Source organism: Equus quagga, chromosome 10, assembly GCF_021613505.1.
Source record: "Equus quagga isolate Etosha38 chromosome 10, UCLA_HA_Equagga_1.0, whole genome shotgun sequence".
In the NCBI taxonomy this organism is placed as follows: domain Eukaryota; kingdom Metazoa; phylum Chordata; class Mammalia; order Perissodactyla; family Equidae; genus Equus; species Equus quagga.
Window position 1 is genome coordinate 69041448 of NC_060276.1, and position 16774 is coordinate 69058221.

General features: G+C 43.4%; 2 protein-coding genes across 2 annotated transcripts in view; both read left to right on the forward strand.

The window, feature by feature from the left end:
- The first annotated feature begins 237 nt into the window (after window positions 1-237).
- On the forward strand, window positions 238-5581 carry SLC7A3 (solute carrier family 7 member 3). The gene is made up of 12 exons (XM_046673628.1): window positions 238-457; window positions 1471-1870; window positions 2200-2358; window positions 2552-2729; window positions 2931-3043; window positions 3169-3391; window positions 3566-3705; window positions 3805-3907; window positions 4152-4318; window positions 4503-4669; window positions 5012-5120; window positions 5256-5581. The coding sequence occupies exons 2-12, from the start codon at window positions 1501-1503 to the stop codon at window positions 5384-5386; spliced, it is 1860 nt and encodes a 619-aa protein (XP_046529584.1). The 5' UTR covers window positions 238-457; window positions 1471-1500; the 3' UTR covers window positions 5387-5581.
- An 8913-nt stretch (window positions 5582-14494) lies between these two features.
- Window positions 14495-16774, forward strand: part of TEX11 (testis expressed 11) — a 355345-nt gene continuing 353065 nt past the window's right edge. Inside the window, exons 1-2 of the mRNA XM_046672868.1 lie at window positions 14495-14564; window positions 14625-14701. Coding sequence (XP_046528824.1) covers window positions 14495-14564; window positions 14625-14701 — 147 coding nt within the window. The remainder of the gene's footprint in view (window positions 14565-14624; window positions 14702-16774) is intronic.

Consider the following 16774-nt stretch of genomic DNA (forward strand, 5'->3'; position numbering starts at 1 on the left):
TTGTCCTGCTCTGACGATAAGCAAGGAGAATGGGAAAAGGCTGCCCTCCCCCATTTTTCGCTCCTTGCCGCGCTGGTCTTGCTGTTGCAAGTGGGAAGCAGTCTCAGGCCACACGCAATCCCTTTTGCAAAACTGAGGAGCGCGCGCGCGCGCGCGCGCGCGCGTGTGTGTTATACGCAATCCCTTTTACAAAGCTGAGGCGTGTGTGTGTGTGTGTGTGTGTGTGTGTGCGCGTGTGTGTGTTGTGTGTAGGGAGGAGGATTGGGGGTGGGATTCCATGACGTTACCCGCTCCGCCTCCTGGTGTATATAAGGGGCGCTTGGCGCGCAACGACCCCAAGCAGCAGCTTTGAAGCCTGAGCAACCGAACTCGGCAGCCCCAACCCAACTCGGCTTAACTCAGCCTCACCGAACCCCATCCAAGACTCTCCACTGCTTGGGCTCGCAACAGCTGTCTGGTAAGCCTTGGGGGCCGACACGTGTGTCGGAGGGAGACGGCGAGGGTCCGGGCATACCTAGGATTCTCTGGCAACCATGGCATGCAGTTGCATCAGTGCAGTCGTGACCTGTTGCTGGCGAGACCCCGGCCCCGGGAGCCAAGGCTCCCATCTCCACCTCAGCCCCAGACCGTTTCCAAAGGGCGGCATAAGAATCTGGGGGCCGAGTCGGGGGTGCATAAGGTGGAACCCCTGCTCTCCAGTGCGAGCCATGTCGGGCTGCTCTGGGGCCCCTCTCGGGGCGCGTCTCCAAATCTTCAGATGTCGAAGCCCCGCCTCACTGTTGATGCTTGCTGGTCAGCCTAGCGAGGCGGGAGGAAGTGGGGGAACATTTGCTTACTGCCCTGGGCGACGGCTGCGCCCCAGTTACGCTGTGTGGGCTTGGTGAGGAGGGATGGAATTGAGTCGGTGTTCACTTCTGATCTGCAGCGGAGGTCGATCCCTCCTCCCTCCAGGCGGTCTAGGAACCATGCTTATTAAGTAGCCCTGGGGGCGAGCACTGAAAAGGAAAATGGATATTGGATGTGAGAAGGAGGTTCTCCCCAGAGTTGCTGCCCCTCCTGGGTTGAGTTCTGTTTGGTTCCCAAGGAGCTACAGGCCAGGGAAGAGACACAGGTTAGGTTCCACGGTTCCTGGGTTGGAGTCTAGGATAAATCCTCTAGTTTCCCTGCGAGAGAAAGAAGAGACTAATATCGACTGAGCCCCTACTAGGTGCCAGGCCACTGTGCTATAGGGGACTTTCACACATGCCTTTTCTGAAATCACTCCTTCCACAAACCTGTGAGTTATTGTTATTCCTACTTGCATAGGCAGAAACTGAGGTTGGAGGAAAAGTGACTTGCCTTTGTCCCTTCAGTATCCTCCTCCCCATCCCCCCATGGTTCCTTTGCTTGGTGGAGTGGGTATTGTAATTCACTCTCAGAGCTTAGGGATAATGAGCCCTATTGAAGGGCTTTTGTCTTGTTTTTCACCAGATCCTAGCATCCTCTTCAATTCCAGCTGGAATGCTGTGGCAGGCACTCCGCAGATTTGGTCAAAAGCTGGTACGCAGACGTACGCTGGAGCCAGGCATGGCTGAGACTCGCCTTGCCAGATGCCTGAGTACTTTGGATTTAGTGGCCCTGGGTGTGGGCAGCACGTTGGGTGCAGGCGTGTATGTCCTGGCTGGTGAGGTGGCCAAAGATAAAGCAGGACCATCCATTGTGATCTGCTTTTTGGTGGCCGCCCTATCTTCTGTGTTGGCTGGGCTGTGCTATGCGGAGTTTGGTGCCCGGGTTCCCCGTTCTGGTTCTGCATATCTCTACAGCTATGTCACTGTGGGTGAACTCTGGGCCTTCACCACTGGCTGGAACCTCATCCTCTCCTATGTTATCGGTGAGATGGTGGGGCAGGGAGGGAACTGCACAGCCAGAGAAGGGGCTTTGAGTCAGGAAATCTGGGTGGAATGGTGAAGTGAGGTGTTCTTCATCATTCACAGGACTTCGATATCCCTCAATGTGAGTGTGTTGGGGGGCTAGGAGGGTTGAAGGTGTGGAGAAATTGTTCATTATACTTACTCTGTCCTGGTTTCCTTAATTGACTGGTTTTGGTTCTTTAAAAGTAAGAATAGGTGAAAATAGCAGGGATTCTTGTGAGACTGGTATGGGGGAGGGAGGAGAGGAGGGAGGAAACTTGACCCCATGTTTCTCCCTCTGCTCCACCAGGTACAGCCAGTGTGGCCCGGGCCTGGAGCTCAGCTTTTGACAACCTAATTGGGAACCACATCTCCCAGACCCTGCAGGGGAGCATCTCACTGCATGTTCCCCGTGTCCTCGCAGAATATCCAGACTTCTTTGCTATGGGCCTTGTGTTGTTGCTCACTGGTGAGGCAAGGGACAGGGATAATGATGGGGATGGGCTAGGAGGGACTAGGCCTGAGAAGGGCTTGGTGGAGGTGATAATGGTGAGAAAGAAGAGAAGCTGGGAAGGAACGGTCTGCACGTAAATAAAGGCTAGGAAACAAAGCTTGCACTGAGGACATTATTTCTTGGAGTCCTGAATGCCTCTTTCCCACAGGATTGCTGGCTCTGGGGGCTAGTGAGTCGGCCCTGGTTACCAAGGTGTTCACAGGGATGAACCTTTTGGTTCTCGGTTTTGTCATCGTCTCTGGCTTCATTAAGGGGGACCTGCACAACTGGAAGCTCACAGAAGAGGACTACGAACTGGCCATGGCTGGACTCAATGACACATATAGGTTAGGAGATTCATTTTCAAGAGATGCAGAGCTGGGAACATGGTGGGGAGCAGGGGGCTCCTGGCTGAGGGATTCGGGATTGGGAGTGGGGAGGAATGGGAGCCTAGGCGTTGAAGATCTAGCTCAGTAGTTTGGCTTTAGAGAAAGGTGCAGAGCTGGCTGAACACACCCTTACCTTTTCCATCCCTTCTTCCACTTTAGCTTGGGCCCTCTGGGCTCTGGAGGATTTGTGCCTTTCGGCTTCGAGGGGATTCTCCGTGGAGCAGCTACCTGTTTCTATGCATTTGTTGGTTTCGACTGTATTGCTACCACTGGTAACACAGTCATTCCATTCTGTCTGGGGTTTGGGCACAGTGTATGCTCAGGCTGCATGCAGATTGGGAGTGGCAGAGGAGCAAACCTGCTTCCCTGATTCAGAATCTTGTGCCCCTTCCTGCAGGGGAAGAGGCCCAGAATCCCCAGCGTTCCATCCCCATGGGCATTGTGATTTCACTATTCGTCTGCTTTTTGGCGTATTTTGGTGTCTCTTCGGCACTCACGCTCATGATGCCTTACTACCAGCTTCAACCTGAGAGCCCCTTGCCTGAGGCATTTCTCCATATTGGATGGGCCCCTGCCCGCTATGTTGTGGCTATTGGATCCCTCTGTGCTCTTTCTACCAGGTCAGTGTCAAATATTTGTTCTCCTCTGATGTCAGAGTCTCAGGTTAAAGCATTCAGTAGCAGAGAATACCCCTTAAAAGGGCTGTGAGGAGAAGGTGGAAACTCCTTAATCTCACAGGGTTGGGGAGAGAGATCACAGTCAACTCATGCCACTCTGGGCATCCTTCTCTCTAGCCTCTTGGGCTCTATGTTTCCCATGCCTCGGGTGATCTACGCCATGGCGGAGGATGGCCTCCTGTTCCGTGTCCTTGCCCGGATCCACACTGGCACACACACCCCCATCGTGGCCACTGTGGTCTCTGGCATTATTGCAGGTAAAAAATCGTCTTTGCACTTCCCCTAGTTGTTTCACCAACTCCCTTAACTTTGCTCTTCCCTTCTCTCATTTCTTGTTTTGTGCCCATCACTTTCAGCATTCATGGCATTCCTATTTGAACTCACTGATCTTGTGGATCTCATGTCAATTGGGACCCTGCTTGCTTACTCCCTGGTGGCTATTTGTGTTCTCATCCTCAGGTGAGACTCTATTTTTGCACATACTGTGATTTTTGGTTTTTATTCTTGGATGAGGAATGATGGGGATCTGCTCCGCCTTCCTCCTCTGCCTTCCTTGTCCTGACTCTCCTTGAGGAATATGGATATCCCTCCCGGCCAAAAAGAGCTTCTACCCTACCCTGATGAGGAAGGTTAAACTGCCTGGATGAAGATGGTAGAGTGGTTAAGGGTTGTTCTTAATACTGCCTTCTTACTCTTGCCTCAGGTATCAGCCTGACCAGGAGATGAAGAATGAGGAAGATGAAGTGGAGCTGCAGGAGGAGAAGCTACCTGAAGGGGAGAAGCTAACCCTCCAGGGACTATTTTGTCCACTCAGCTCCATCCCCACTCCACTCTCTGGCCAAGTTGTCTATATTTGTTCCTCACTTCTTGGTAAGCAGTGGAATTTTTCTCTGGGGTGGCTATGAGGTCAGCATGATAGGGGGAAGGAGCGTGTGGCATTGGGTGGCTGAGGAAGAACTAGAGAGAGGGTCACCTTCCTTGGAATGGGGTGCTTTAACATCTTAAAATGTTGGGCTCGAGTTGGTTTTGATGTTTCTCTACTTGACTCTTAAAGCTCTACTGCTGACTGTCCTTTGCCTGGTGCTGGCCCACTGGCCAATTCCACTGCTTTTTGGAGACCCAGTGTGGATTGCAGTGGTTGGGCTGTTCCTGATGCTCATTACTGGGATCACTGGGGTCATTTGGAGACAGCCACAGAGCTCTGCTCCCCTTCACTTTAAGGTAAATGACCTCTCTTTCTGCCCACCAACCCATCTTGGAAGAATAGGCTCCAGATACCTGCAGTCTAATAGAGTGCATAGATATTCTTTAATTGCGCAAGAAAGGAAAGATATAGGAGATGCCTAAGCCAAAGACTTCTCTGATCCTCCCTAGTTCTTTCCAGTTCCATTTCCCCAAACTCTGTATTCTTGAGTCCCATATGAGGTACACTAAATGAGTGGGTACTGAAATACACAGTGTGAGTAGGAGTTGGACTCTTCCCTTTCCTGGCTTGAGTGGGTTAGGGATCTCTTTCCAGGTCACCTTGTGCTATGTACAAAGAAGGATTTGATTTGTTCCCAGGTACCTGCTTTGCCTCTCCTCCCACTAGTGAGCATCTTTGTGAATGTTTACCTTATGATGCAGATGACAGCTGGCACCTGGGCCCGATTTGGGGTCTGGATGCTGATTGGTAGGTATCTACTTGGGAAGGGTAGGCCTCTTGGGTGTCCTATCCCAACTCTTTCTCTCTTGGTCTCGAGTAGGAGACCTATTAAGCCTTTACAGGTTGCTATTTCCCAACCTCACAGCTACCTTTCCCCACTAGGGTTTGCTATCTACTTTGGCTATGGGATCCAGCACAGCCTGGAAGAGGTTAAGAGTGATCAACCCCCACTCAAATCCAGAGCCAAAACTGTAGACCTCGATCTCAGTGGTGCCTGTACACATTCGATTTGACATCATCACACCTGAAGGCTGTCTGGTTCCCCTGCACAATAATGGAGAGGATTCCTGACCACAGAGAGCTAGGCCTCCCATGGGATGTTGGTGGGAGAACACTAGTAGAGCTCTGTATTTATTGTGGAGTGAAGGATGTGTCTTTGCTGTTTCTTGTCTAATTTTTTTAACTTGTCTACTTTTTAATTGTGTCTGTAGCTGCTCACTGACTTTTAAAACATTATTATTAAAAGAAACTAGAAAAAGAAACTATGTCCTGTTCTTTGCTTGCTTGAGATGATGTGGAGCCTGACTTTCAGTGTGGAGAGCTTCAGATAAATGTCCTTTGTTTGCTCCAGTCACCACGAGTTATCTGTTGTGCTTGTGTGTGCTTCCTGTTGGCTCAGGGTTTGAGGAAGGTAGTGTAGGCAGCCATCAAGTCTAGTCACACTTAAAGGAATGATCTTGAGATATGTTTTCCCCATGCTACACTAAAGGTTATGTTTTGAATAAGTAGACAGCAGCACTCGTCTTTGGGACTCTGATCTCAACACTGGCATTGGTCAGGGCCTACACTGAAACCATTGTCTTCTGTTCTACCCCTTCTAGTTGGACCAGTCCCAGACTCCTGTAACTGCCTGGGCAACAGAAATTTAGGCTTGGGTGTTTGGCACTGCTGGAAGGAGGGGCAGACAATAGGAGGGGTTGGTAAAGGACTGTATATGTGTATAGATACTGACTGCTACAGAAGTAATGAGGGAATAGAGGTCAGTGCTCTGCTCAGACCAAGAACTATTCATTCATCCATTTATTCAACAAACATGTGGAGCTCCTATAAAATGCTAGGCCCCATGCTGGGTACTGGGGATACAAACATGAATAAAACATAGTCCCTGCCCTTAAGGAGCTTACAATCTAGTGAGAAAGACAAATAGCTAAACATGAAACAGTACGATTTGCATCAGGGCACGGGGAAGTGCTGAGTGCTACGGAAGCACAGAGAAGGATGTGCTTGACCTGAGTCTTGAACAACAGGTATTATGAAGTGGACTGAAGGGAGGCCATGGAAGTGTGAATGAGCATATTGTATTTGAGGGTATGCTGTACAGTTTAATGTGGTTCAAGGGTAGCGTATATGGGTTTGTGGTGAAAGATAACAGAGACCTTATGAATAGTCTTGTATACCCTGCTAAGGACTCACATGTTATCTTATAAATGATGTGTGTGTGAAGGAGGGGGCTAGTCACTGAAGGATTCCAAGCAAGGGGGATGGCTGGATTTGTTAGTCTGACAACAGCAAGAAGGATGGCTTGGAAGAGGGTGGGGGAAGCTAGAATAGTGTGATAATAGCTTTTTGGGTATTTATTATATATCAGATACTGTGCATACAATTTTTATTTACTTATTTATTTAAAGGAAGATTAGCCCTGAGCTAACATCTGTGCCCATCTTCCTCTATTTTATATGTGGGATGCCTGCCACAGCATGGCTTGATAAGCAGTGCATAGGTCCGTGCCCGGGATCCAAACTGGCGAACCCTGGGCTGCTGAAGCAGAGTGCACAAACTTAACTGCTATGCCACCAGGCCAGCCTCCCACACAATCTGATTTAGTCCTTGCGATAACCCTATGAAGTAGATGTTATGATAATTATTTTTTACAGATGAGCGAAAATGTTTTGGATAAGAAATATGCTCTAGGTCACCTAAGTTGGAATGGTCAGGGCCAGGATACAAACCCAGTTCTGTCTGACTCTGCAGCCTGTGCTCTTTGACCACTGTGTGAGGTTGCTAGTAGTAATTAGGAGGGCACTGCAGTCATTTGGGCAAAATATTTCAGAGTTTTTGGTCAGTGGATGTAGGAGATAAGAAAAAAATGGATGACTTAGATTTCTGGGTGAGTGATCAAATTATTAGCCAAGATAGAGAGCATAAGAGGAAGAGCATATTTGGGGAAAATGAATTCAGCTCCAGATAAGCTGAGTTTATAAACATACAGGAGTTTTGCTTCATATAGGTGAAGATATGTAATCAACAATTGAAACTTCGAGCTAGGCTAGAGGTCTGGGCTAGAGTTTTAGATTTAGGAGTCATCGACACAGAGGACATATGTGTATGTGATAGAAGCTGTATCTGGGGCTAAAGATTATCTTGGGACAAAATCAACAGAAGAAAAAAAACTTGCAGCACAAATTATATAGTTTCCTTTATATACAAAGATCTCTTACAAATCAATAGGAAAGAGATGAATAACCTGATAGAAAAATGAGTGAAAGTTGTAAATATAAGAAAAGGTACTCACCCTCATTCATTAAAGAAGTCCAAATCAAACAACCATGAGATCTCAGTTCTTACCTTACAGACTGGCAAAACAAATTTCAATGACTAGGTGTTGGTGAAAGTGAGGGTAAACAGGCAGTCTTGTGCATGATGGGGATATACATTTTTGTAACTTGTGGAGGGTAATTTGATGATACAAGACTTAAAAACATTCCTTTTGATCTGACAATTCCACTCATAGGAATTTTTTTAAATTTGCATATATAAGGATATTTACTGCAAAGTTATATAATATAATGTAAAACTTGCAAGCTACCTAATGTGCATCACAAGGAACTCGTCAAATAAGTTATATTAATTCAGTAGAATACTTATACAGCCATTAAAAAATGAGATAGAATTACATGTGCCAAGAGGTGGTATGGAAAGATAGACTATTAAGTAGAAACAAAACAAATGGAACAAAAACCCCAAGGTGCAGAACATTTGGGTGAAAGAACAAAAGATGTATTTATACATAATTTTTTTTTCTGGACAAATATACAAGACACTGTTAGCCTCTGGTTTCTCTTCTGTACTTTTTCAGTTTTTTACTAAGTGCAAACTTTACTTTTTTCATCCCTTTTATAGTCATCATAATAGTAAAAGATTAGGGGATAGAAATAGAGGAGGAGGGACTCAGTGCAGGCGATGCAGAAGGAAAGACTGAGGAACAGGAGAGTGATGTGGAAGTCTAGGGAGGAAAGGACTTTTCAGGAACAGCTGACAATGCCAAATGCTGCCTACAGAGCCAAGTTAAATAAGACAAGGACAGAAAAGGATTCATTAGTTTTGTCAGTTAGTAGGTAATTGATCACTTTAAGAGCAACTTTAGGTCAGATGGTGGGGGCGGAAGCATTATTGCAGTGGGTTGTGTGAATGGAGGGTGAGGAATTGGACACAGGGACAATAGGCCAGCATTTCAGGGTATTATCTGGAGGGAGTTGAGAGAGGTTTTTTTTTTAAGATGGGCAATTCTTGTATTTACTATATGCTTAAAGAAGATTGTCAATGGAGAGAGCGAATGAATCCTGGTACTACTGTTTAAACAAACCGGAGAGAGTAGTTCTGTGATTTGATTCTCTAGTCTTTTTTCATTCAGTTCAGTGTTTCCCAGACCTCAGACAGGTAAGTATAACCTTCATGAATTTTTCTCTATTTGTGTAATTCCTGTACTATTAAAAAAAACACTTTTTAAGCTTATCTACACTTATTTTTAAAAGAAAACATTTCACCACCATCATAAAATAGAAAACAAAGTATTCTCCTAATACACATTAAAATAAACATCCAACCATTAAAAAATGTTCGGCTATTCACCACCTAAAATAATCACATATACCCATACTTTGGAAACACTTAGGTAGTCAACACAGTGAAGAAACTCCGCAGGACGCTATGCTTGAAGATGAAGTAGAAAATTGCTTTAGGCATGGTCTAATCTTAATCTCCTCAAGGAGTCAGAGCTAAAATTGGCCCGAATAAGTACAAAGATACAAACTAGAAAATAATATGTGTCCTAAGAGGTATGCACAAAGTGCCATGAGAATTCACATGACGGGGGTTCTGGCAGAGAGTTCTGGGAAGTGTTCATGGAGACACAGGCTTTTAAACTGGTGCTTAAAGGATAGGTAAAATGTGTAATTTCACAAATGGCAGGAGAGGATTACAAGAGGAGGGAAACTTGTGCACAAAGGCAAGAAGATGGGAAAGTTTATAATTCAGTTTGCTCAGAGCCTAGGATTTTGAAGGGGTGAAGTGGAAAAATAAGGCAGGAAAGGTAAATTCCAGTCAGACTCTTGAAGGCTATTAATTCTGGGGCCTGCATCTGAAGAGAAAGAAGTGTGTGGATAAAAATATTACAGTATATGAAGGAGAGAGTGGTTCTGTGATTTGGTTCAATGAATTACACCTCAGCTACCCAGTCCCATGGTTATACCCTAGATTTTGCCAGAATCTACACCTGAAATCACTAATTCAAGCATCAAGTTCTCTATGCACAACTTCCCAAGCTTACCCAGCTCACTTGCTCAAGTAACCCCACTGCAACAATTCTTTGACCTCATGAATCCTCCAATTCACTCTCCCCGCTCCCACATATGCTTTCTCTCTTTCTATCAGTTTCCTCCATCTTTGCTTGTTCCCTTTCCCATCCCACTTAAATTCCTGCATTTATTATCATTATCACTCTTGCAAATATCTTCACCTCCCTAGGCAATACTCTAGAGTATTCCGGCCCGCCTCCCCCCTCCCCCCCTCGCCAAACCACAGGAATCCAAATATCTTCTCCATACTTTCACCTGTGTAGTTCAGGATTGTTGGAGACAGACACACAACTGGGCAGGTTAATGATCACCAACCTTGACTAGGCCCAACACTGCTGGAAATCCTCTTTTTCTCTCTGATTCCCCTGTGGTCTGAAACAACAGTTTCTTACCTTATTCACATTCTTCAAATCTCTCCCTCCTACTCTCTGCTTTTGACTTTGCCTCTTACTTTATTGCGAAAACACATGCCCATCAGATAAAAACTCCCTCATCTTCCTGTGGACTTTTTTTTTTTTAATGAAAATAGCTTTTTTTTCCTCCTAATGATAAAAATGTGTTCACTGTAGGAAACCGAAAAACTGAAAAATAGAAAGAAGAAAGTGAAGTTTCTCCCAAATCCTACCACTCAAAGATAAACATTGGCACTATGTTGGTAAATATTCTTCCAGACATGTTTTTCAAACATGCATACAATTTTATATAAGTGTATACCTTCTGTGTAAAGTTTTTTCTTTCTTTTTTTTTTTGATAATTTACATATTAGTGGGATTAGTTGGCCCCTGTAGCTGCTTATGCCTCTCCCTATTCATACCTAGGTGGAAACCATCCTAAGTGTTTTTTAGCCACTCAAATCTATATAATTACATCTTTTTGAGTAGTTGCTAACTTTTGTCTTGTTTAAACGCAGGAGTAGGATATAGGCATTTCCCTAGCTTTATACCTTTAGGTTGTTTTCACAGCAATGTTTTTAAAGGCTGTCTGAGTATTCCACTATCTGGTACCAATGTACCCTAAGTTGCATAACTAGTCCACATTTGACTAGGTGAACATTTAAGTGGTTTACAATGCTTCAGTGAATGTTTCTGTTAATCTGTCTTTGCAAATTTTTCCAACTTTTCCTTTAGAAAAATTCCTAGAAGAGGAATTGTCAGGTAACAGGGTACACACATTGAAGATTTTGATACATATTGCCAAACTGCCCTCCAGAAAAGTTGCAATAATTTGTACTCCTACCAACAGTGCACAAGAGTACCTGTTTTGTGTATCTTGCCAACTTGAGGTTTTGTTGATCTTTTTAACCTTTGCCAATCAGATAAATGAAAAAAATTTACCTTGCTTTAATTTGCATTTCTTTGATACTGATGAGGTTGGATATCTTTTCATGTCTTTATTGGCTATGTTTCTTCCTGTGTAAATTGTCTGATCATGTTCTTTGCTGATTTATTTGCTAGAGTATTTGTCTTTTTCTTTTTAATTTTAAGAGCTCTTTTTGTTAACTCTTTATGTGTCACATATGTTGGAAGAAACCTCTTTCTAGTCTGTGATTTGTCTTTCAACCTTACTTATAGTGCCATTCAGAAGATTTTAATTTTTATGTTGTAAAACCTATCATTATTTTTCCTTTTTGATTCTGGTTTTCAGATCGTGTTTAGATCTTGCCATTGTGTTTATAAAATGTTCACTCATATTTTCTTTTAGAAATTTTATGATTCAATTTAATCTTTGATTAATCCAGACTTTATTTTGGTATATGAAGTGAGGCAGGGATCTAGCTTTATTTTTTTAAATGAATATTCTGTTGTTTCAATGCTTTTGCGTGAATAATCCCTTTCCCCACTGATTTGAATCATTTCTCTGTACATTTGGGTCTGTTTCTGGACTCTATTTTGCTCCATTTATCTGTCTGCACAATTACCACACAATTTTATTTACGGTAGTTTTAATATCTTGTAGAACAAGCCCCTGTCCCTTACTCCATTATTACTTTTGTTTTTATAATTTTCCTGACTATAATTGCATATTTATGCTGAAAGTGTTTTTCTTCTTTTAACAAGATATAATGCTACCTTATTAAGTAATTTGCATTCTTGGTTGCTTACTCTCTTTTAATCCACTCTATTAATGAGAGTCTTAATAAGCTCTCATTAGAGTCCAAGCTGTTCACCAGCCTTATGTACTATCTATTTCACCATTTTTGCATCAATTTGTTAAAAGGTAGGAGCAGGAAATTTATAGTTTATGAAACGGTAAGGGAAGATAATCTACAGCATGTTGAGTGTCACTTAATGGCATTTTACTACTCACTCTTGCATATCCTCCTCAAGATGCACCTGCTTCTTTTATTATCCCTTTTCCTCTTCTCTCTTTTACCTTTTTTCTATCTCTTTTAATTCTCTCTTCCTTATAACATCTAGGGAGGCCATCTAGACCAAAAACAAAAATATTGGCGATACCCATACAACATAAGGGTTTTCACTCTTTCTGCATTTTTTCCTTTATTCACTGGCCCTTTCAATGCAGTGGTGCCTACTCAGTAGCTCTGACTTTGGAGTCATATTTACAGTCAGTATTAGTCAATAGAGTCATTTGATTCTGTATGCCTTATATAATCTTGGACAATATAACATCAATTCTGCTACAGACATTATTAATCACTAAGAGCTCTAAGATGCGTGTGAAAAGACCACTGTAGGCTTGAGAGCTAGGTCTAATTATCACCCTGTTCATTCATCTGTTCATCCGTGAATGAAGAAGTTATGGTAGAGCCAGGTGCCTGGGTGGGATGATGGAAATTGGGAGCCTTTAGTTTGCCAGCCAGAAAGTGGGGAACAATAATGGGAACTAACATTTGTTAAGTATGTACTGTACGCCAGCCACTGTTGTAGATGACTTATGCACAATATTCTATTGAACCAGAAGCCTAGAACTACTTTTTTTTTTTTTTATTAATGTTATGATAGATTACAACCATGTGAGATTTCAGTTGTACATTTTTGTTAGTCATGTTGTGGGTACACCACTTCCCCCTCCGTACCCTCCCCCCACCCCCCCTTTTCCCTGGTAACCACCGATCAGATCTCCTTCTCAATATACTAATTTCCACCTATGAGTGGAGTCATATAGAGTTCGTCTTTCTCTGACTGACTTATTTCGCTTAACATAATGCCCTCGAGGTCCATCCACGTTGTTGTGAATGGGCCAATTTCGTCTTTTTTTTTGGCTGAGTAGTATTCCATTGTGTATAGAACTACTTTTATTCCCATTTTACAGATGAGGAAATTGAGGCCCTGAGATTGTAAGTAGCTAGCACCAGGTCACACAGTATGCGGCGCAACAGGATTCAGTCAGCTATGGGATGCTCTACTGCCCTTTTCCACCAGACTTCTTTCCCTAATTTAGCAATCTAGGATTATGAAATGAATACCAAATTGCAGGATGCAAAAGTCAAGAGGAGTTCATCGCAGTACTTTCTTTTCCCTTTTTTCTTCACTCGATGTGATCTAGATGCAGAGAATTTTGAAGAGGGAAAAGAAATTTTTTTTTAGAAACCCTGTCTTTTCCATGATAAATATTGACTGACTCTGAGAGTCTTAGGGTCAGAAGGGAACTGTTAACGTTCCCAGAATTGAAGCCACAATCTCTCTTCTTCTTCGTGTTAGCCAGCTGCCTGTCTGGCTTGACTGAAGTGCATAAGGTTTAAAAGAGGGGTATGTGAGGGAAGAAGTGGGAGGCTTGTTAATGGTTTGATTTTTGGGTTCTTCTCCAAATTTGGAGGCATCATGCCTTAACACTGTTGTCTCTGAATGGAGGTTTAAGTAGAGGCCAAGTCCTTGGTTGCAAGCATCACCTATAGATTCAGCTGGAATCAAACATGTTACTATATATTCCGCCCCCATCCCTAAAACCATTTGTTTGGAGATGGGTGGGACCCCTGCCCTCGCTGTGAGCCTGCAGAGGAGTCAGTTTCCTTGAGGTTTGACAAGAGCAGGGCAGCAGAAACACGTCTTGGAACTACAGGGTTTTTCAGTCTCCTCAATTTCTGATATTTCTGACCGTTGCCGCTCTTGATTAAACAGTGGGCAACGTTGTTTACTTTCCCTCCCTTCCTTCCCTTTGTCCTTCCTTCCGCTTCTCTCCCCTTTCCCCTCCCTGGTCCCTCCATCCCTGTTCTTCCTTTTGAAGGCCTTCTCTCCTCTTTCCCGTAACCACGGTCGTCTGCACTCTTCTTCCCTCAATAACTGTAGTCTGCTTCCGGTATTACATCCTAATTCCTTACTCTCTGAACTGCATCCCCAGGACCGCAGGCCTAGACTGCGCGTCAAGGCGTAAGCTCTGCCGTAGAGAGTAAAGGCCAATAGGGAGTGGCCTTTGGTTGACGTCACTATAGGGGGAGGAGCTTCCCGAGCGTCGACGGGCACCTTGGACCCAGTTTGTGGAGACTGCCCTGTTGCGCGTTGGCGGTCCCGGCTGAGGTGAGTGATTTAGTAGGTAGGATAGGGCTAGAGGAGGGTCAGGTACAGGTTGGTTGAGTGGTTTCTAACTAGCAAGAAGATGCGGCCATTAGGTCAACACTTTTTAGAGTGGCCCTGCGGCAATGATTTTGAACTACAGAGCTGTTGTAGCTGCCTCTCAGGTGAAGGAAGATGGGCAGAGGCAGGATTTTTTGACTTGAACGCAGTATGGGGAGAGTGCGGGGCCACTGAAAGCGGGAGATAGTAGTTATTGTAGTTTGGTTGTGAAGGACCTAAATTCCGTTGAAGCCGTATGGTTGGTGACTGCTGGGGGCGGGCAGCTGGAGGCGCTAGCTGGGTCTGTGAGAGCGGGAAAAAGGACGGTGAGTGATTGGATGCTTTGCACGTATGGGCGGTGGGAAGAAGGATTTTGAACCAATTAGGAGGAGGCAACGAGTACCAGCCAGGCCAATCACAGGGTACCCTGAGCCTTGGTTTCCGGGTTGCCAGGCGGATTATGGTAAGAAAAGATTTGGGATAAAAATTTACTCCAGGCCCGACTCCTGTCGTCTGACAGCCTGGCCCCACCCCTCCTTAACCACTTTTTCTGGGTTTTAAAATTTCCTCGGCACTTTTTTCTTTTGAATAACAAATACCTGGAAAAATTTCGCTGAAAAGAAATTTATTGAGGAGCTGGAGGATAAAGGACGGAATATTAAAATATTTTTTTTTATTTCATAGGCTTGAGCCAGGGCTTTAAAAATGGACGATGTTGATTTTCGTTTCATGGACTTTAAAGGTATATAGCTTTACATGGTAGTAAAGAAAATGTCAAACTGTTTGCTGCCTTATCTAAAATCTTCTAAATGTATCTCGTTTCCGAATTTTATCTCGTTGGAGTATCCATAGCTCCAACTTTTTCTTATTTATGTACCAGAAAAACAATGTAGATGTTTAGGACACTGGAACCCTTTTATAAGCTAGTGTAGGGAAATTGAATTCACAATTCATAGCTTGTTTTCTCAGGAGTTTTATGGCATGCAAAATAACACTGGTTTAATCTGAAATAGAAATCTACTGTGTTAAAAGTACCTTAAAAAAATTACTGCAAGAGTCTTCCTTTTTGCAAGGGAAGAATAAAACAGCAAAATGCAGAAGTCTGCATGGTGCACAATGTCTGGCTCTGACATACTTTCCGAGTTTTTTGTCTGAGACGACTGAAGTAGCAAATGAAACTGTGCTACCTGCTAGCTTCCAGTTCAAAAGATACTGACAACGAAACTTCATTTATTCAGTATACTGTCAGGAAATTAGATATTCTGTATGTATGGATTTACCAAATAAATATTATTTATGAAGAAAAAAAAAATACTGCAAGATCCTGGAGTGCCTTTCCATAATCGTCAGTGAAAAATAAATTATATCCTGTGTAGTGTCAGGTTTAAGTGCATTTTATTGTATCTTAATTCTTTTGAAAAGTGGTAATCCCTGTTTAGTATTTATGGGAATTCTTAATAAACAAAAGCAGTTGGACCAGAACAAGAGATTCCTCAACCATGCCAGATATGGGAGCGTTTATGGTATTTCCTTTTTTCTGGGGACATGATTAGACCTATGATATATTCACATTCATATATATTTCATATTATTCATATAATAATGAAATATGTGTAGCCAGGGCGGCTAAAAATCCATGATTTAAAAAAATTGAGGTCAATATTTTGTTAATTCTTGTCATTTTAAAACAACAGCAACAGGGCTTGGCCCGGTGGCGGCGTGGTTAAGTTCACGCGCTCTGCTTCAGCGGCCCAGGGTTTCCAGGGTTCAGATTCTGGGCGCGGCCGTGGCACCGCTCATCAGGCCACAGGGAGGCGGCATCCCACATGCCACAACCAGAGGCACTCACAACTAGAATATACAGCTATGTACTGGGGGGCTTTGGGGAGAAGAAGAAGAACAAATAAAAAAGACTGGCAACAGATGTTAGCTCAGGGCCAATCTTTAAAAAAAAAAAGAAAAAACCAACAGCAACAAAGCTCACTGCTTCCTACCTTAAGTTTTAGTTTAGGATGTAGTATCTTACAGATAAAAACATGGATTAGGGATTATGACTTTTAAGCATATGGTATTTGAGACCTTTTATTTACATAAATATTTGAAGCACACAGAAAAGTATAGAAAGTAATATAATGAACACCTGTATACCTACCACTAAGTTTGTTGAATCTTAACAGTTTGTCATCTTTGAAAATTTTACATAAATTGTATCATTTTGTATGATTTTTTTTCTGTAACTTGTCTTTTTTTGCTCAGCATTATGTTTTGGTTATTTACCCATTTGGATATTTTAGCTCTAATTCATTTATTTCCACTGCTGATTAGTACTATTACATTGACTAGAAGTGTACCACAATTTGTTTATCCAATCTCCTTTTGTTGGATATATGAGTTGTTTCAAATATCTGCTGTTACAAACAACAGCACTACCAGCACTACAATGAACATTGTGTTTCCGAGAGCTTGGCAGGAGCCAAACATTTTTGACTACCACCCACGGCAAGGAAATATATTTTATATCACCTCCAGTACATAC